Source organism: Ovis aries, chromosome 15 (assembly GCF_016772045.2).
Source record: "Ovis aries strain OAR_USU_Benz2616 breed Rambouillet chromosome 15, ARS-UI_Ramb_v3.0, whole genome shotgun sequence".
Classification (NCBI taxonomy): Eukaryota; Metazoa; Chordata; class Mammalia; order Artiodactyla; family Bovidae; genus Ovis; species Ovis aries.
The window spans coordinates 38,365,068-38,385,930 of record NC_056068.1 but is presented as its reverse complement, the minus strand read 5'-3'; the positions used below and the strand labels follow the sequence as shown (position 1 = coordinate 38,385,930).

At 38.5% G+C, this 20,863-nt stretch overlaps 1 protein-coding gene across 1 annotated transcript in view; it reads left to right on the top strand.

Annotated features, from left to right (window-relative positions):
- The window catches only part of SPON1 (spondin 1), a 313,267-nt gene that overhangs the window by 131,141 nt on the left and 161,263 nt on the right, over positions 1-20,863 (top strand). Inside the window, exons 4-5 of the mRNA XM_027979368.3 lie at positions 689-762; positions 5,928-6,050. Of these exons, the coding sequence (XP_027835169.1) occupies positions 689-762; positions 5,928-6,050 (197 nt within the window). The remainder of the gene's footprint in view (positions 1-688; positions 763-5,927; positions 6,051-20,863) is intronic.

Genomic DNA, 20,863 nt, shown 5'->3' with positions numbered 1-20,863 from the left:
ACAGTTGAGTGGGTAAAAGGAGACGTAGTATGTCTGTGCAATCCTAGATTAGAGAGAAAATATATGCTGGCCAAATCAAGTCATTTTTCAACCTCAGAATATCTTTCCAAATTCTAAGATACTGCGTTCAAGTTTGACATGTTTAAGAGAGATGTAACAGCTGAAGTTGTCTTTGTTCAAAATGTAAGAGACAGTTTTGTCTAGACTTTCCGGAAAGATATAGAATGACATTTTCAGAACAAATCAAAATATATTTTTAAGGTTTTTTCCTCCTTCAGGAAGAGAATTTGACATGCTTTCCTGATTTGAATTTGGTTGATCTATAAATGGCCTCAGTAGTTTGATATAAAACTAGAGTAAATGAACCATTGAGAAAAGTTACTGAAAATGCTGTTAGTTCACTTTCCTGCCTTAATATGAGTATCACCAACATCACCACAATAACTAATATTTATTGAGTGGTCTCTAATGTGTGCTGAACTCTTGACATAAGAGTTCTTTCCTTAGTTCTCATAGCAATCTTAGGAGGTAGCTATTATTATTAACACCAGTTTTCCACTGAAGAAGCCAAGCCACATGGAGTTGAGAGCACGCCCCCAAAGCCACACAGCTGTAGGTGGACCAGCAGAAACCTGATGTCCCCCAGACTTGCCCTCCTCACCACGTGCTGTGTCTTCTTTCCCCACAGGGCTAGCATCGTTCAGAAACGCATCATTTATTTTCAAGATGAAGGCTCTCTGACCAAGAAACTTTGTGAACAAGGTAAGGAGGTCTGGATGTGTGGACTGGAGAGGACCAGATAAATGGAAGGTGGCTCGATCAGTCTAAGCGTTCGGCCACAGGCATCAAGGCAGTTGGGTTTTCTGAGTTCCTCCGGGTTCTGCTTCCTCATGTAGTTCCAATTTTTAATCCAGCTGTGTGCTGTGGATAATTGGATCTGCCTTAAACTCTAATTACTCAGCTTGATTCCCTGGGTAGGAGATAATATACCTTATATTGGTGTCGTCGTCTCGTTATTTTTGTGAAACAGTGATTATTCTGAGGAGATTCCTTGGAATAATTCACAGGACTTAATTAAGGAACACACAATTGTGTACCTCTAAAAAGTCTGTAATGGTTTTCTGGAATAATCACTAGCAGGAACTTGTGGGTCACCCAGGCAGAATGAGCAGATTTTCTCTAGGGAACAGGAATGCCAAGGGGGCTTTGATTTTGTGACCCTCACCTCATCTAGGGATCTAGTCCTTGGATGTGCAGGCATCCTTAGCACACAGGCATGTACACAATCAGTGGTTACCTCCAGTCCTACATGACACTGTAATGTTTAGTACCACGCCTCCTAGTACATAGTAAATATACATATATGTACACGTGTGTATATACACACGCACATACACATTTATGCTCATACATACAATTATTTATTATATATGTGTGTATGTTAGCTATTGTTATCAATATCCCAGGGCTTATTTATTAATCTACCATGAAAAATTAATATTTCAAACATCTAAATGTGTTAGAAGTCCTTAAAGAACTAAATAAAAGTGGGAAATGTGCTGAAATTGTACATCTTCATGCTCTCTTTTCTATTAATTTGCGCAGACTTTTTATTTACCTTTAGAACAATTCACAGTTTGAGAAGAAATCAGTCTATCATGGTTTAAGAAGAAATCATTTCTATTTCTAGCAAATCATAAGCTACTAAGAAAAAGAGAAGATGGTAAATGTCCTCTAGGAAAATAATAATAGCTAATTTATTTGTGCTTGTTGTATGCCAGGCACCATTCTAAGTACTTCACATGCCTTAATCATGTCATCAGCACAACAATCCTATGTGGATTACATCATCCCTATTTTACAGATGAGAAGCCTGAGCCATGGAAAGTTTAAATAGCTCACTCAGCATCAGACAGCTCACGAGGAGGTCACAGTTTGAATCTAGAAGCCAGTGCCCTAACCACTGCATTTCTATCAAAGTGCTATCTCCCAGTTCAGAAGCTTGGGTTGTGGCTTTGGGTAATCAAAACCTAGGTCTCCCTATGGGTGAGCTGGGGCAGAAAATAGGTCGTATGTGGAGGACTGCTTGGAGAGCATGGAAGGAGCTAAAGGGGAAGAGTTGGCTGCCCTGCATCAGGTCATACCTGTCAAAGGGGCGAGAGAGCTGAACCTGTGGGCCAGTGCCCCAGGCAGCTTCCAGGTGGGCATCACTATGCATGGATATTGGGGTTTTCCTTCCCTGTGTTTCATAGTCCACAGATTTGCTTAACCTTCACCCAAACCCAGAACATCTCAGCTCTTGAGGCTCTTGGTTTCTAATGGACAATCCAGTCCCTGCCCGGCTTGCATGTGATGACATCCAGGTCTCGGGGCATAGAGCTGTGGCTATTCTAGCTCACCTCTTGGTTGGCTAATCATGGCCACCGTGGTGCAGTTTTGTTAGTTTGACTTTCAGAGGACAGCCTTATTTCCCAGATTTGAGGATTCCTAGAATACACTGCACTGTCAGCCTTGTGCATTGACAGCAACCAACAGCTAAATTGCACTTTCCAAAGCCTCAGCCCTGATGTTGTGAAAGCCTTGTCTAAGTTATGAATATGCTACCATTGTGCAGATAAGCATCAATGAAAAGGCACTGCAAATCTCTATTGATTACCACTTCTGAAGCAGAAAGCCTACCAAAATGACTAAGCATAAGTCTGTATAAAATCACCTCTTTCCCACAGCAACTTTGTGGACAAAAAACGACCCAGGAAGACCTGGGCTGTAGGATCGTGAGTCGCAGTTGTAGATGATTCCTGGAGACAGCAGACTCATGAGGTAATCCATCAGTTAGCAAAGCAGATCCCACGTAGAAAGTCTTTAAGATACAACCATAGAGCAAAGGGATTCTCTCCAACTCTTTCATTAAAGTATTCGCACTTTTGTTGAGTCAAATCAAGTCTATCAAGAAAAGAGAGAAACTAGTGTCTGTTTCTTTTCCCCAGTTAAAGCTATTAATCCATAGGGGAAATCTAAGAATTGCACAGATTAAAAGCAATGGTAATTATTTTTCAAAAGAGGCATGAGACATTAAGTTACTTACAATTAAAAGCAGAAACATAAAATATTCCAAAAGGTGACCTATAATAAACAAATGTGCACATATGCTCACTTTAAGACCATGTCACAGACAAAGGAGAAAGAGGAAAAGATGAAGGGAAAAGCAGAGATGAGAGAAAAATGTAGATAGAGAAGGGATAATCAGCAAGGGAAGAGAAACAAAAATAAGACCAGAGAGACTTGCCTGGTGGTCCAGTTAAGACTGCATGCTGCCAGTGGTAGAGGTTCCTAGGTTCCCTCCCTGGTCAGGGGATAAGATCCTATGTGCCTCAAACAAGACCCAGGGCAGCCCTCCCCAATCCCCCCACCCACCCGCCACCACAAAAAAGAATAAGGTAAGAGTAGAAAAGGAAGCTGGTATTAAGAATAGAAATGAGGGGGCCAGTATAGCTTGAGAGATGCTGCAGGGTTTCAAGTTACCAATTTCAAGTTTCAAGTTACCAAGGGTATTATGCAGGCCCTGCAGGTTAGGAGAAGAGGGGTAAGTTAACACTTGCTATCACTCCCCTTTGAAAACCTGATCCATTTTCAGTGGGTTTTTCCTCATTAGGAAACAGTATGTCTACTTTTATTTTCAAACTTAGAAATTTATTTTTTCAATGGAAGCTTCTTTTTCTATGGAATTCCAAAGTGTTTATTATAAGTGCTTTCCCTTGAACCCCTATATGTATCTTTAAGTTCACTGCTTGTATCAGAAAGCCCTTTTGATAAGGTGGAGCTACCAGTTTGCCTTATTTTGGTTCTTTGAGAGATTATTGCTGCTTCATTTAACAGTGCCTAGTAGTTACAATGGAAACCCCAGCATGTATCTCTTAGCTCTGAATCCCTTTTTCAAAACTAACTTAGTCTTTTTAAAACATAGATGATCATAATGAAAATGTGAAAAGGAAAAACCTTTAGGAGTTACTCATTTATGCCAACTTTCCCAAAATATATTCAATAGTGCTTGTCCCTTACGTATCAAAGTGGCTCACACAGCAATCAGACCTGGACATCATGCACATAGGGAAGTGGGAAGCTTGCTTCTAACACACACAATGCTCTTGCCTCTTCCTAGTGTACAAAAAGTAGCCAAACAATGATTTCTATTTGGGGTGATTTCAGATCTCTTCTTTAGGGCTATTTAGAGATTCTGGAGCTCTGTAGATAAGTACTTTTTTTTAATGCACCATTCTTTGTTTGAAAAAGCTAAATGAGAAACACACAGATTTCTCCCACTGGTGTTTATGCAAGCCTATCCAGCAGAAGGTCTTTCCTACAGTGATACGGTATACAGGTTAAGAGTGAGCATGGACCGTAGATTCAGAAAAGACCTGGGTTCCAGTTCTGCCTGCACCACGCATCAACTCAGTGACTTTGGGCTGGTTAACTAATGTGCCTTAGTTTTATGATCTATAAAATAGAGTTAACCAAAGTCCTGATGTCCTAGGATTGCCAGGATTAAATGAGACAGTATATGGAAAGGAATCAACACATACAGGACTCTATGTAATGTGGTGCTTATTACAGTATCCCATACTTTTGTCTCCATCCTCGAACCCAGAATTCACTTCTTTCACCTATCGCTGATTTTGCACATTCAAACCAAAAGAACTCAGTGAATTCTATAAGGAAGACTTGTAAAATGCTCTTCCTAACTCTCAAAAAGATATTTAAACTCTCTTTTGCTGCTCTTTATATAATAGTTAAGATTAAATGTCCAACTTGGAAAAAAAAAAAAAAGAAAAGAGGGAGGGAGAACATTCATGTTAATATCTCCTGAGGAACCAAAGGAAAAGCAGCTGAAGCAAGTTGTATCTGTAGACATTGTTTTCGTCTTGCAGGAAGCAGAACAGACTAAAAGCAACAATGCACAGTTAGGGATGTGGGCCTGACAATCAGAAATACTGAATTTATTCATGTAATCTCTTTTTTTCCACTTATCAGCTATTCACAGCTAAAAGTGGGGGTGGAGAGGGAATCTCAAGTTTTTCCCGGCTGTTTCTATGCTCAGAAGTAAACCTGAACTTATGAACATATTCCCAAACCCCCAACCCTCCCAGTAAAGTCTCTGAAAGCTTGATAAGAAGTGATATGACTACATATGCATAATTTTTTAGAAATAATTTTCACCATTCCTTATGTCTCTCTACTTGTTCTCATCGCTCTCTGTCAAAGCTTTTCCTTCTTGTACCGGCAGTTTGGCCCCAGAGAATATTCCTTAGGAAACACACACACACATGCATATTCCTCTTGAAATCTGGTGGAGAAATCCTATTGTGGGAGGGATGGGAAAGGAGATTCGGGTCCAGAAAGGATAACAATAAACTTTACCAAGATAGCCTCCATCCCAAATATTCTATGTTTTTGGTCCCATTGGTCTCCTCACATTATTAAAGCAAAAGTTCTGGTTTATTTTTAATTTGAAAAATATAGTGATCATCCTTAGAGTTAAATAAAATCTGTTATAGCTGGACCTGGTTCTGAATTATTGATCAGTAAAAACTGCACTTTGATTCCCAGGTGAGTCAGTGTTAAAGCATCTGCCTGCCAATGCAGGAGATGCATGTTCAATCTCTGGTTCAGGAAGATCCTCTAGAGAAGGAAATAGCAACCCACTCCTATATTCTTGCTGGGAAAATCCCATGGACAGAGGAGCCTGGCAGGCTACAGTTCATGGGGTCACAGAGTTGGACATGACCTAGTAGTGACTGAGCACACACGCACACAAACTGCATTTCACATTCTTTTCCCAAGCATTAAGGACAGGATGAGGCCAAGATGCCACTGCCTTATAAATGACTCACAGTTGCTTCCTAACTTGGTGACCTTCCTGACTCTTTCAGATTCCACATTTGATGGGGTGACTGACAAACCAATCCTAGACTGCTGCGCCTGTGGAACTGCTAAGTACAGGCTCACGTTTTATGGGAACTGGTCTGAGAAGACACACCCAAAGGATTACCCTCGTGAGTAGAACAGCTATTTTATGCCCTGGGGGAGAGGGTCTTACAAAGTTCTGTCTGATTGTGGGGTACACAGGCTGATGCTGCTTACTTACTCATTCATGAAATATTCCAAATAAGTGAATTCATTGAGACAGGCAGATATCACAGTGGTAGGCATTCAGCTTCTTTGCATAGCATTATTCTAAGTGTTTTCTTATTTGTGATTAAAAAAAAATATTCCTGAGGTCATGCTACTTATCTTCAGGCCAGATACTTAGTTCTGTTAAAGTGACTGTATTCATACAACTGGCCTATTTGCACTGGAAGAGCTGGCAAAAAAACCCCTTGACTTCATAAAACAAGGTCAACAAATACTCAACATCCTCAACCAGAGTGTGCATCAGGTGATATATCAGATACCACCTTAGAATCCTTATGGCACCATGCTCCAGGTAGCCAATACCAATCCATGAGAGTTGTCAGGCAACCCCTAACTTGTTTTAGAGTAAACACTTAACCAGGACCCTACCAACTCCCTTTTATCAAACAATTGTCTCATCAAATGCCTGCTGCTGCTGCTAAGTTGCTCCAGTCGTGTCCGATTCTTTGCTACCCCATAGAAGGCAGCCCACCAGGCTCTCTTGTTCCTGGGATTCTCCAGGCAAGAACACTGGAGTGGGTTGCCATTTCCTTCTCCAATGCATGAAAGGGAAAAGTGAAAGTGAAGTCGCTCAGTCGTGTCCGACTCTTAGCGACCCCATGGACTGCAGCCTATTAGGCTTCTCTGTCCATGGGATTTTCTAGGCAAGAGTACTGGAGTGGGGTACCATTGCCTTCTCCCCATCAAATGCCTAACATGTGTCAAATACTGTGCTAAACTTTAGATATATTTATAACAGTGAATAAAACAAGACACAACCCTTCTTTAATAAGGACAGAGACATTAATTAACCACACAAATGATATGAAAATTAAAACCATGAATAGTAAACTTATTATGTGGAGCATTCTCATGTATGTGTCATTTCATCATCAAAATAACTTGCTTCTGTGGATGAATTTACTGGAGATCACAGAGACATCGTGAGTTACTCCTAGTCCAAGGTAAGTACAATCATCCCTCGGTATTCAAGACAGACTGGTTCCAGGAACCCCAAGGATATCGAAATCCATGAATGCTCAGTCCCTTCAATAAAATGACATGTGCAGATCCTCCCATATACTTTAAATCATCTCTAGATTACTTACAATATCCGATACAATGTAAATAGTTGTAAATACATTGTAAATGCTGGGTCAATAGCTATTGTGTGGCAAATTCAAGTTTTGTTTTTTAAGACTTTCTGGAATTTTTTTTCCCAAATGTTGATGACCCATGGTTGATTGAATCAGCAGTTGTAGAACCCTCAGAAAAAATGGTTAGTGGTAGTGGATCCAAGATGCCGAAGAGTTTTGTCAGGCTCCTTGCCCTGCCTTCTGTTTGGATTGCCTTTGAGACACAGTGTCCCCCATTCTCTCTGTGGGTGGCAGGATGTCCGTGTGTGGTACTGAGCATGCTTTTTCTGCTCATTGTATGTTTCATTCTTGTTCACTTCACTCTGGAGTTGCCCCAGCTGGGAAAGAAAAGGGATGCTGCAGAAGGGACTAAAAAGGGGGATTTAGGTCAGCCTCAAAGGAAGTGGTGGGGGCACAGGGTACATGACTAGGACTTAAGAAGACCCAGTCCAGACGAGAACCTCCACGGTCCCCAAACAGCCCACCCAGAGGGGACTCCAGCATTTCTTGGCAGATCAAGAGCCTTATTGTTTAATTTTACCCACATGTAATCAAGGCTTGCGATCTTAGAAGCTTCATACTAGTTCTTTCTTCTGACTCTTGATCTGATTCAGCTGGTGTGAGAGACCTGTCTGAACAGTCTTGGACTCTGCCTGCAGGGGGAAAAAACCACTCAACAAGGATGATGGAAAAAATTTCCTCTAGTGTCTCCCATCCACTAATCCAGAGGAAATAAAATGTTAGGGGCTCATTACCCATCTTTTGTAATCCTATGGCACTTCTTGCCTTTTCTGTTCTGACACTGGTTATTTCCCAGAATTTTTTTAAAAGGGTATAAACCATTGTTTCTGGGTCTTTGGGCAAAATCAAGTACAAATCTATACAGAATTTCTGTGGAGTTTTGTTGGGAGTTTCTTGATACATGGATAAGCAGACATGTGTTCCAGATCCCTGAGGAAGCTTGCATAGTCAGAGGTCAGAGTGTGTCCTAATTTTTGATTGGAAGAAAATGTGGTCACTATGTTCAGGAAAGCATTTATCACATCATATCATAATTATCCCTTCAGGAGCTTTTCTTCTCCACCGCACTGAGAAGTCCTCCAGGACAAGAGCCACAGCATGCTCATCTTTCATTCTTAGTGCCTGCAAGTGCCTTTGGCCTTCCCAAGTCCTGGGTACTGATTGGTGGACTCAGAGTGGCATGCACCGTGACCTGGGAGGCAGATTTGTAGTCCACATTAGTCACGGTGGTCAGTACTGAGCAGGGAAAGAGCCAGACCTTCCCTGGAGGGAAAGGGGTGAACTTGGACACTAAGGGCACTGGAGCAAATCAGAAGGGCACAGAGAGGTGCCCTTGAGAATAACTGGGTCTAACTGGGAACTTGAGAATTCAATATGCACAGAAATGATTTCAGCCAGTCTTAAGTCATAGATGGCTTTCATTTTACCCCTCCAGGGACGATTCTGTCTTCATAACCAACCCTGGCTGTTAAGCCCAATTTAGTCATGACACTTTTTAGCAATATTGCAAACTGATATATGACAAGTTCTCCTCTTTTCACTAATTACTCATCCCAAATTCCACTTTCCCTGCAAGCACCTCAGAGCAGCAGTTCTCAAGCTTTTTAATTTCAGGGTGTCTTATACAGGCTTAAAAATTATTGAGAACTTCAACATGCTTTTGTTTAGGTGAACTGTGTCTCAATATTCACCATCTCAAAAATTAAAAGATATTTTAAAAATATCACTTATTAGTTAACTTTAAAAAGTAACATATAATGAATTAATAATGATTAGCTTATTATATGTTGACATATTTTATGAAAATAGCTGTATTGTCCAAACAAATGAAATTTAGTGAAAAAGATGTCATTGTTTTACATTTTTGCAAGTCTCTTTAATACCTGGTTTAATGGAAGACACCTGCATCCTCATATTTGCCTCTGCGTTTAACCTGTTCTGTCATCTTTTTTTTTTTTTTTTTTGGCTTAAGTATGTGAAGAAAATTCTGTCTCACACAGATATGTAATTGGAAATGAGAAGCATATTTAAATAACCTTTTCAGATAATTACAGATAATCTTATTTGATGCTACACCCAAACTCTGCAAATGGTAGTTTCTTAAAGGAGAATTACAATGTGGAATGAGAAACCATATCAGTGAACTTGTACTCTGTTACATTAAAATGTGTTGCTTTCCCTTGTACTTTCAATGAATCTTTCACAAATGAATGATTTTATAACATCATCTATTGATTGTTTGAAAAATATTGGTTTACTGAGTTGTGCAGATAATCCAGATACTGAAACGTTTCTTTACGCCACATCAAAAATCACATTTGTTAAGATCATTTCCAATCTCATCAGTAAAGTGTTAATGTATTAGAAAGCTATCAAATTCATGGCAGTGGATACAAGTTTCCCAAGATCCCAAGCTTTGCTTGAAACCTTAGATTTTATCATTGGCAACAAATACTGTCAGGTCTTTTTCTTGAAGTGACAGGCTCATTTCATTTTTTAAGAAAATGTATGCCAAATTCTCAAGTCTGAATAACCATAATTTGTCATTCATTCTTTCAAGTAAAAATGATGTTTTATGACAATGAAAGTGTCCAACTTGCACCTCAAGCAATTGTACAAGTGCTTTTATTTAATATACAGCAAAAAGGCGTCATGTGTTTTTCCCAATTAGTCATGCAGAATAATAAAAACATGTGTACTTAAAGATAGAGAGTTAATAACATTAATAATGTATATTGCTTCATCAAGGCTATTCCTTAGTGAAACTGACTTTTGGGGTTGTTGTTTAGGGCTAGTCCCTGGTGGTAAGGAATACATTTATGATTAATATGGTTCAAGGCCACTGCCTTGACCCTCACTGAGTGCCAGGAGTTTTACTTGCAATTGCTTTTGCCACATCAGTGTTAATGTTGACACACGGCAAAAAGAAAATTTTGTTTAAGTATTATTATGAAAGTAGTTTTCACCTCATAGATCCCTCTGAAAGGGCTGGAGGTGGGGGTGGTCTCAGGGGTCTGTAATCGTGCTTGAGAATGTCTGCAATAGGATTAGATAGCAGCCTCAGAGGGCTGTCCTTCAGTTGTCTTTGGGAACTTGTCCACTGTGGCTTTCAGCCATCTGTTGTGGGGGGCCACATCTGCAGGTAGCTCTTCTCAATCATTATTCAAAATGGTTTGTTCCAAATGCTATTTCTGGGGGTTCCCTCTCTTGGAGGACAGAGTATTCTCTGTATCTATGATGTTTCTGTCTCATAGAGGAACTAAGCCTGAGATGAGGAAGGCAGGAAGATGGTATAAATGATCTCTGGCATTCCTCCAATTGCAATGCCATAGATCACTGCTGGCCATCTGAAAATAGTAAAACCTTTTTTTTAATTCATTCAATCATTAGTTCATTTATTTGGCTAACTGAAATCTTTTTAAAACACTCCTAAGTGGATAGTTGCTAGAAATCCATTTGAAACCTGGATTATGCAAGTTTTACCTTTTAATTTTATTAGTGGGAAAAAAAATCCAAACACACACACACACACACACACACATACACACAAACACACACAATTAAGGGCTCAGATCACATAGCCAGAGAGAGTTCAGAACTGAAATCAAAGCTCAGATCTTCTGATTCCCTTTTGCCTTCCTCTGGGGCTATCACAAGGCGGTCTTCTCTCCTCTGGAGTAAAATTACATATCTTATTCACAAAGCATCTTTTAATAAGGCCCTGGTATACCACCATGGTCTCAACTGCTACCAAATTCTAAACAGCTTGGTCCCACTGTATAAAGACCTGGGCTGCAGAGATCCTAGTTTAGAAGTCAGAGCTCTGGATTCACTGTTAGGAAAAGGGCATGCCCCCAGTGTCTGTCCTCGGTACTGCAAGTCTGCAGTGCTCCAGGAGCATTTGTTCTTTACAGGAACCTGGTGAATAGGCAGCATTACTGTGTAGGGATGTCTCAGGGGCTGGAGATATGCCCACTGTTTATCAGGGAATTGGGAGTTGCCTAACAGGTGCTGAGTCTCTTTGCTGTCTTGCTCTGAGCACAGTATCTGTGTTTTTGACAAATGCTTCTGCCCCACAGAGACTCTGTAATCTCCCTTGACAATGTCAACTGCATAACTTCCCTCACTTTTGATGTAACATTGAATTTAATACCGTTTGACAAATATATGTTGACAAAAGGAACATTTTTTCCAAGAGCCAATTTTTTTTCGTATGGCAACAGATTGCCTAGAATACAAACATGGCCACTGGAATACTCTATGGAATCAAAGTTAATTTCAGCATGAAACTCAGCCATCTTTTCCATTGGTCACTTAATTTTTAAAAATTATTAATTCTTAAATCCAGTCACATGAATCACCACCGCTCTTAAACTTGGCAACTTCTTTCATTTCCTCATATAGTCGACTGTATGTAGAGTTTCTACATCACATGTGACCACATCATGTCCTGCTCTTCGCATTTGATTTGGTTTCCATAGTCATAAGTTATAACAGCTTGATCTAAGTCACTTATCCAACTGTTCTTTTATTGAACATTTAAGTGATGTTAGGCCTTTTGCTAATATAGAAAGTTCTATAATAAAATACTTTCTTCTTCAACTCTTCCTTCATTCTTCCACCTTTCTTTGAATCATTTCCTTGAAATAATTCCAAAGAGTAAGACTGCTGGATTAAAGGATATGGACATTTTTTGGCTCTTGAAACTTTTTGCCAGATGCCTCTCTGAAACATTTGTATCAGTTCACCATGTTAATAGTAATGAATAAATATATCTGTTTCTCCCAGCCTCTTCAGCATCCAGTATCACTTTCTCCATTGGGTTTGGCCAATTCATGGTTATAAAAGGTTAATCTTATTTTAAACTGGCATTGATTTAATTACACATTTGAATTTTTTCATATTTATTGTCCTTTGTCTTTAAAGTCAGCCACTGGTGACTGGGGTGTTGGCAGAAATCAAGCCTGATTTTGCTTATTACCTTCCCAGGGCTGAGGTCATTATCTGGCACATTGAAAGCCTCTCAATAAATAGTGCTGATGAATGGATGAATGATGAGTAGCAGTTATGAAATGAGCAAGGGAGAAAGTGGAGGGAGATGAACAATGAAAAATCACTGATGAGGTTGTGGCAGGAGAGAGGAGGGGTACTTTATATTGCTGCTGAGGGGTGAACACATTAAAAGGGGCAGGAGGTATAAGGGAAGACGGGTAAGGAAGATATTGCAATGATGATGGTAGCTTGGGCTAAGGCAGTGTATGTGGTGATGGAGAGAATGAATAGGTTTGAGTTCCCTTTTAGAAGGAGACTCTGCCATGGATTAGATGTGGAGAAGTGGGAGGGAGAAGAGTCAGAACTCACAAGCCAGTCTCTAGTTTGGAGACAGAGGTAACTCTTCCATCTTAAAATATTCCTCAATATTGTCTTTCCATTTTTATAAATGATTGCAAAATCATTTTTATCAAGTTCTGTAAAGGATCCTGTCAGAATTTTAAGTGCGATTGTATTAAATCATCAAATTACTTTGGGAAGAATTGTCAGCTTTATAACATTTAGCTTGCAGAGTTCCTTCCCATTTAAAAATAAGACCATTTGTGGATTTCCTTAGCTCAGTGCCTGTAGCAACAATGAGCCCAATGTAGACCACAGCCCCCTTCTCTTGATCTAACTTCAGAAATAATTCAACATTCAATAAACAATAATTCTACTTCCCATCATCACTGGGAAATCTCTTTCTGAGCTGAGTAACGGTGCCCATCAGAGCTTCCCAGCTGTGCCACCACCAGGCTGAGTCACGAACAGAGTATGTCGCCAGGAAATAGAATTTGGTACCAAGCACATGTGTCATGATACACTGTTTCAGTAAAGAAGGAGCAGAGAGAATAGATTAAATAGCTTTTTCTCTCTCTTTTCCTCCCTTCCCTCCATCTCTTTGGGGAGTCTTACAGCAACAACTCACTGGAGTATGCTTTGAGAGAAGAGGAAAAAAAAAAAAAAACAATCTCATCGTCCCATAAACAAGCAGGTTGAATGCACATATTAATATTTGATCTTTCCTCAAATTCCATAAAAATAACACTAGGTGAATATATATGTATCCAAAAAGATAAGAGGGCCATACCATGCAAGAAATATCACTAAAATCTGGGAAAATAAAAGACCATAGACAAATGGCAACTGCCAAGCAGAGCAGGGAAAGATGAATCCTAAGTATTGAGTTGGCCAAAACATTCATTCTGGGTTTTTCCATAGCATCTTAACAGAAAAACTTGAATGAATGTTTTGGCCAACCCAGTACCTGCACAGCAGATAGTGCAGAAGGCCCAAGCCCATTCATGGTATGGAACATAAGAGCAGAACCACATGCTCAGCACAATGAATGAAAAAGTGCTCAACACAACGTCATGAAAGTTTAGAATAACTGGGGTAGGGACAACTCTGAAGAGCAGTGGGCATTCAGAGAAATGGGTAACAAAAGATCAGACCTCTTTAGAGCAACACAAGAACTACACAGCGATGGAACACCCTCAAACTGCAAGCTCGTGGTTCTGAATTCTCAGGGGAGGAACTTTTGTTCAGCCCAGAGTCCTGGTCGGGATAGAGATCCCCTCTTGTCATCTCCATGTCCTAGTTAAGTTTCTTTCTGGATCACCTTTTTGTTGAAGGTGATAAGAGAGTATGTAATAGGTAATCTCTGCTTTTCTATATTTACAGAGTTTTGTATTTTTTTAGTAACCTCATATTTGTTTACTCTAGAAAGCTTTATTTTAGCTTATTCCATCCCAGGTGCCAAGGGATATGTTCATTTATGGCACATGAGCATCTCTGGTCCATGCGAGGTCCCTCTGGCTCTGTTTTGTTTCATCACATCTATCCCACAGTTATTGTGATTACAGTCACATTAAAATTTTTTCTGCTACCTTATTTTATATTTTCTGAAATGACTTCTTTCTGCTCCCTGAGTCAAGTTTTTTGCCAATGGCTTAAAAGTTACTTGACTCATTTTTTTGGTTCTTATGGTGGTTGCCTTTAATTTAAGACACATGTTTATGTCTATTTATCTCTATTGATTTCATAAACATTTTTATACTTATATCTTCCCTGAACAAAAACAAGAACATTAGCATGCTCTCATTCCTTTGATCTCTATGATCCCTGTACCCAAATATACACTTCATACTGATTATTTTCTAGAACTTTATTTCTGAATTATTACAGATATTTTCTTTTTTTACTGAAGGGAGTTGATTTACAATGTTATGTTGCTTTCTGCTGTACAACAAAATGTTTCCGTTATTCATATGTACATTCTGTTTTTATATTCTTTTCCATTAGAATTTATCAGAGGATATCGAATATAGTTCTCCATGCTATACAGTAAGATGTTGTTGTTTATCTGTTTTGTATACAAAAGCTTACATCTGCCAGTCCATCCCTCCCTCAACTCCAGTCTACTCTATCTGTGATTCTTTTTCTTTTTCATAGACAGGTTCATTTGTATCATACTTTAAATTCCACATATAAGTAATATCATATGGATTTTTTCTTTTAGTCATTGCTTTTTTATACAAACATAAGCTTCACTAAAGTTTTGATCGCTGTGGCTTTTTTGTGTTTTTCATATTGAGTATTTCTTACAAGAGTTTTTCCATAGCAGGTCTTTGCAAGGCACACCCCATAAGGTTTTTGTTGTACCTGAGAATATTTTTATCATGCTCTCACATTTAAATAGCATATGGCTCAATCTGTGACCTAAGTTCAAAAACCTTTTCTTTCATACTGTAAAACACTGGATTCTTATATTCCACTGTTAAGTCCAATGTCAACCTGATTTTTTATTTATCCAAGTGATTTACTCTTTGTGCATTTCAATTTTTTAAAATGTATCTTTGATAATTTTAATACTAAATTCCTTAATTTTCACTATGAACATGAACTAAGTGTGGATTTTTTTTTTCTTTTTGAAAAATGCTTTACCATTCTATGAGTTCTTTATATATGACATCTTTCCTCTTCCTTTAATTCTGGGAGATGTATTTTTCTCCAAATATTGCCTCTCCTATTTTCTCACTTTCTGAGCCTCTGGTGACCAAGATGTTGTCACTTTGACTCATCCCCACGTCACCTAGGTTTTACTTTAAATGTTCTCTCTCTTCATACTTTCTGCCACCTTGTGGGAGCACGTTTCTCATCTCCTTCCCCACATCTCTTTCTTCAGTGCTAACCACCCTTCTTTTTATCCCTGTGACTGTACTGCTTATTTTAACCATCATGTGGGAGTGGTTTTTGTAGACTTTTATTTTGAAATAATTTCAAATGGATATGAAAGTTGCAAAGATGGTACACAGAACTCCTTATCTTTCCCTCAGGATGTTGTAATTGCCAACATTTCACATTTGCTTTATCATTCTCTCTCCATAAATATATATTCATCTTATGTCTTTCTAAACTTTTGAGAATAAGCGGCAGACAGCATGCTTGCTCCTTTACCTCTAAATACTTCGGTGTGTATCTCTTAAGAATAAGGACATTCTCTTACAAAATTACAGTACATTTATCTTTAATATTGATAAAAATACTATTTTCTAATCTTCATACCTTGTTCAAAGTACACTAATTGTACTTCTAATGTTCTTTATGGCAGTACTATATGATATCAATATTATGCAAGACATAAAAATGAGCTAGAACTGTAATTTAAATGTTCTAGTAACTACATTAAAAAGTTAAAGGCAAGTGAAATTAATCTTAATAATAAATTGTATTTAAGCCAGTATAGCCAAAATAATATCATTCCAACATGTAATTAATATAAAAGTTATAATCAAGATAGTTTACATTCTTCTTTCATACTAAAACCCAGTGTGTATTTTTTAATTATAGCATTTCTCAACTCAGACTAGCCTCATTTCAATTATTCAGTAGCTGCATGTGGCCAGTGGCACCCACAGTGGACAATACTGCTCTGTAGCAAAGGAAAAATATTAATACAACGTCTGGTCCTGGATTCGAACCAGGATCACAAGTTGCATTTACCTGTCAGGTGTCTTTAGCCTCTTTTAATCTGGAAGAGTTCCTTAGTCCTTTTAAGTTTATGACAGTGACATTTTTTGAGTACCAGGCAGTTCTTTTATAGACTCTCCCAATTTGGGGTTGTCTGATGTTTCCTCACAATTAGGTTCAGGTCATGCGTCTTTGGCAGGGATACCAACAAATATTTGATGTAAATATCTGTTCAGCACCCAATTTACATTTGGTTCTTTTTCTTTACTTCTTGGATTTGCGTTCTATTGCAATATCCCCACTATGCTTTAGAGGGTAGGTATTATGCTTAGGTTAAGTTTTTGGTCCAGCTGTTGCAGTTAGCTGCCTCATGTTCAGTTTGCTTTCGCTTTTGCTAGCTGTACCCGTTGATATGTAGTTTTTGTGGCAGATGGTCTTATGTTTCTCTGGCGACTTAACCATTAGGCCTTACTAGTATTTGATGGGAAAGGGCCAAATCCTAGGTGGTATCTCTTCAGATGTGTTTAAGGGAAAGAAAAAGAATGAGACCGGGGAAGAAAGATTAAGTAACACATCACTGCTATCAATTCCTCCATTTGCTTGCATTCCACTAGGTAAGTTAATAAGTAAGTGAAGTCCCTCAGTTGTGTCCGACTCTTTGCAACCCCATGGACTGTAGCCTGCCAGGCTCCTCCGTCCGTGGGATTCTCCAGGCAAGAATACTGGAGTGGGTTGCCATTTCCTCCTCCAGGGGAACTTCCCAACCAGGGGCCGAACCCGGGTCTCCCGCTTTGCAGGCAGACTCTACCACTGATCTCCATCTGGACGCTCAACAAAAAGCAGAAATAGAAAGACAGGATCTCTTTATGTTCTAATTCCCAGCTCGGTGAATCTGGAGAGGGAGGGGATGGAGAAGCCCCTTTCACCTCTTCTTCCCTTGAGAAGAGCTTTCTGCTGCCCTGAGAGTATTGTGACTGGGGCCAGGAAGAGAGCTGGCATGGTGCTGCAAACATCTGGATCACAGGACAAGTAATGGCCCTCTCTTGGCAATGTCAGAAGGGGTGGAATAAGAGAACTCCAACAGCTCCCCCGCCCCCAATCCATCCCCCGACCAGTGAGTCAGAGGAAGGAAGAGGACTCCTTACTCCTCCATCCGTCCTCTTACTCCTGGGTCAGGTCACCTCCCACCCCATTCCCACCTTCTGTCAGGACAGCCTTTGATCTCTCCTTTATTTCAGTGCTCTGTTAGTTCCCTGAATCTGTGCTTCCCTCTGTTTCTGAAGTTTCCCGGGGTTGAATTAAGAGGAATGAAGAGTATGTATGCTAATCTGCCGTCTCATCAGGAACTAGCAATAAACTTCCAGACTCAGTTGTTGTTGTTTTGTTGTTCATTCCATTTAATTCTTGGCAACATCTATTCTTACTGCTATACTGTGGCAAATTTACCTATGTTTTTCAGATTCTTTATTCTATTACCTTATCATTTTCTTCTCAATTTTTTATATTCTGGTAATTGGGTATTGATACCTTGATTTTCAATTGTGTACTTACAATTTCTCTTTGAATTTAACAGTCTTTGTTTTCTGTTTGTTGCTGTCTTCTTTGGGCCCTGCAAACATAATATCGTGATATCATAGGTCTCATTATTAACTCTGACTTCCACCATCACGTAATTAACATAATTAGCTTCCCTGAATAACCTTTGCCTTAAACCATATCTGACATCCCACCTGCTTTTCCTTCACTTTAATTTATCTTTTTAGTGTCTTTTTAATTTATTTCCTTTTACTTTTAGCCTTCTTAAGTCTTTTTAAAAGTTTCCTGGTAAATCATCTCATTAATCCAATTGGAAGTGTTTTGTTGTTTAGGCCAAGAGAGGTGTTCGCTTCTTTGTTTGTTTGCTTCCCATATGATTATTTAAACTTACAATTATTTTAGTCTTATTTAGTTTATGTTCTGCCTTTCTACCATTCTACCTTTCTACCTCTCAGTTTTTTATTTTATTTTTTAATTGAAGGATAATTGCTTTACAGAATTTTGTTGTTTTCTGCCAAATATCAACATGAATCAGCCATAGGCATACATATGTCCCCTCCCTCCTCTCTCTCTCCCCATCCCACCCCTCTAGGTTGATACTGAGCCCCTGTTTGAGTTCCCTGAGTCATACAAGAAATTCCCATTGGCTGTCTGTTTTACATATGGTAATATAAGTTTCCATGTTACTCTCTCCATACGTCTCACCCTCAATTTTTACAAATAAATTTTTTTTTAGATTTCCTTGGTGTTATATAGACAATGCATGTCCTTGGTTTTACTTTTGTTTATTTTTATTCCCTCTGGCAATAATCTTCTTTTTTATTCAATTAACTATCAACTTAATATAAACAACAAGATATTCTGTTTTATCACTACATCCATTTCTTAATAGAATAGTATATTTCTGACTCACTTTTACGGGAAACTTTTGCAGTTTTTTGTGTTTTTCAACTCTTTCCTCACTTGCGTTTTCCATTTATTTAACTTACTATTCATTTAACTTATTTATTTTAATTTACATTTATTTAAACAATTCCCCTAATTCCCGAATCCTATCACAAACAATTCTTCCCAATTATTGTTCTTATTTACTTATCTCTTCAATAGGTACTTACTAATTCAGGATTTCTTATATTTTTAACAGCATCATTTTTTTTATGTCTGTCTTCTAAGATCAGATATCTTTGGAAGTAACTTTTAAAGCCAAAATTGTTCATTAGTTGGTGGTTAAACCCCTTAAGACTCAAAAACCTATGGAATCTTTGCCTTTGGATAACAACTTACTTGGATAAAAACCCAAAGTATACTGTTTTTAATGTTGTAGTTTACACATGGTTTTTCATTACAATGAATGAAACATACTTCTTACTCACTTATGAATTCTATTCCCTTACATGAAATCTGCAATCCAGCTCCTTACAGAGTGCTTTCTTTTTTTCTTAGAGTTAAAATATTAAATGATGCATGTTGATCTCAGTTTTTGGCAAAAATGAGTATTGTAAATAAGTATTGTAAAGTAAAATTAAAAAAAGAAACGATAGCAAGCAGATAAGCTACCACAGACTTTAAAAATATTTAAATTTCAATAAATATATGAGAAAAATTCAACTTCCCTATGTAAGGCAATAATAAAACAGATGGTGACCATAAAAAAATAAAATGAAATGGTATCTGAAATGTATTTATACCTTCAACTATTTTATTTGTGGTAATATTTTTCTTCCAGTCGATTTTTTTTTAATCTTTGATTTTTTGTGGTTGTTATTGTTCTTTGTTGTTTGCTCATTCATTCCACAAATCGATTCAGAGCATCTGTGGTATGTAGGCATATCCTCAGTTTACTCCTATTTATTTCTTACCTTGCTTTAGGAACCCCTGTCTTTCCCAGAGTGCTCCATTCTCTCAGTCCATCCTCTCCATCTTTTTGTATCTTTCATGATCTGCGTATTTTCTCCTAGTTCACTTTCTGTTTAGTTTTCAATAGCATTCAGTTCCACCTTTACCTATGTGTTATTGTTGACTTCTCTCCTCTCCCTCCCATAATGAGCTTTCCTGAAATAAGTGTAATATCATTCTCCCACACTTAAAAAATAGATTGCAACTGTTCTCTAATCCTGCTTTGATTTTCATTTCATTTCATGGTTTACTGATTCCACAGCCCCTAGTCCCACTCCCCCCTACATCCAGGTTCTTAATTCACACATCTCCTTTCATACTACCAAATATTCTTAATAGTTCAAAATCAGTTTTCCTCCCTTTTACTCATTTTTCTTTATGTTTCTTGTGATTATTATGACTCTGTCTGTGCTCAAACGTATCTGACTCTGCGACCCTTTGGACTGCGGCCCGCCAGGCTCCTTTGTCCATGGGATTCTCCAAGCAAGAATACTGGAGTGGGTTGCCATGTCCTCCTCCAGGGGATCTTCCTGACCCAGGGATCAAACCTGCATCTCTTATGTCTCCTGCATTGGCAGGTGGGTTCTTAACCACTAGCGCCACCTGGATGGATTTAAAATCAGAAGGTTCACAGCCTCTCATTCTGCCTCTTCCTGAAAGTTCACAAACTATATTTCTTAGGCGTATCCTTTTGTAAATAAGACGCACCTATATTGGATTGATCATTCAAAATTATGTGTTATATAAAGTATTGCTTTGTTTTTATCTTTCAAGGTAAAGTTCCATTACCACTGAAAGGATAAGTTAATTTATTGATAACTTGCTTGCCATTTATACCTGCTGGATGGTGTTTTAAAAAGCACATGGTTCCTGCATCTCATTCACGTAGCTTACATAGTCACCTGTTTTGAACTGATTTGAGGAGGAAGAAAGATTGGATTCATTGGCAAGTCATGGATCAATTATTATGTAAGCTGTAATGCTACCAGTTTCCCTGGCAAAATGGATGTGATTAACATTTAAGCTTGACACGAACCCATGCATTTTTCATTTAATATTTCCTTCAAACCTGTTTGCCAGTTCCTGTGTCGTGATTCTAAGAA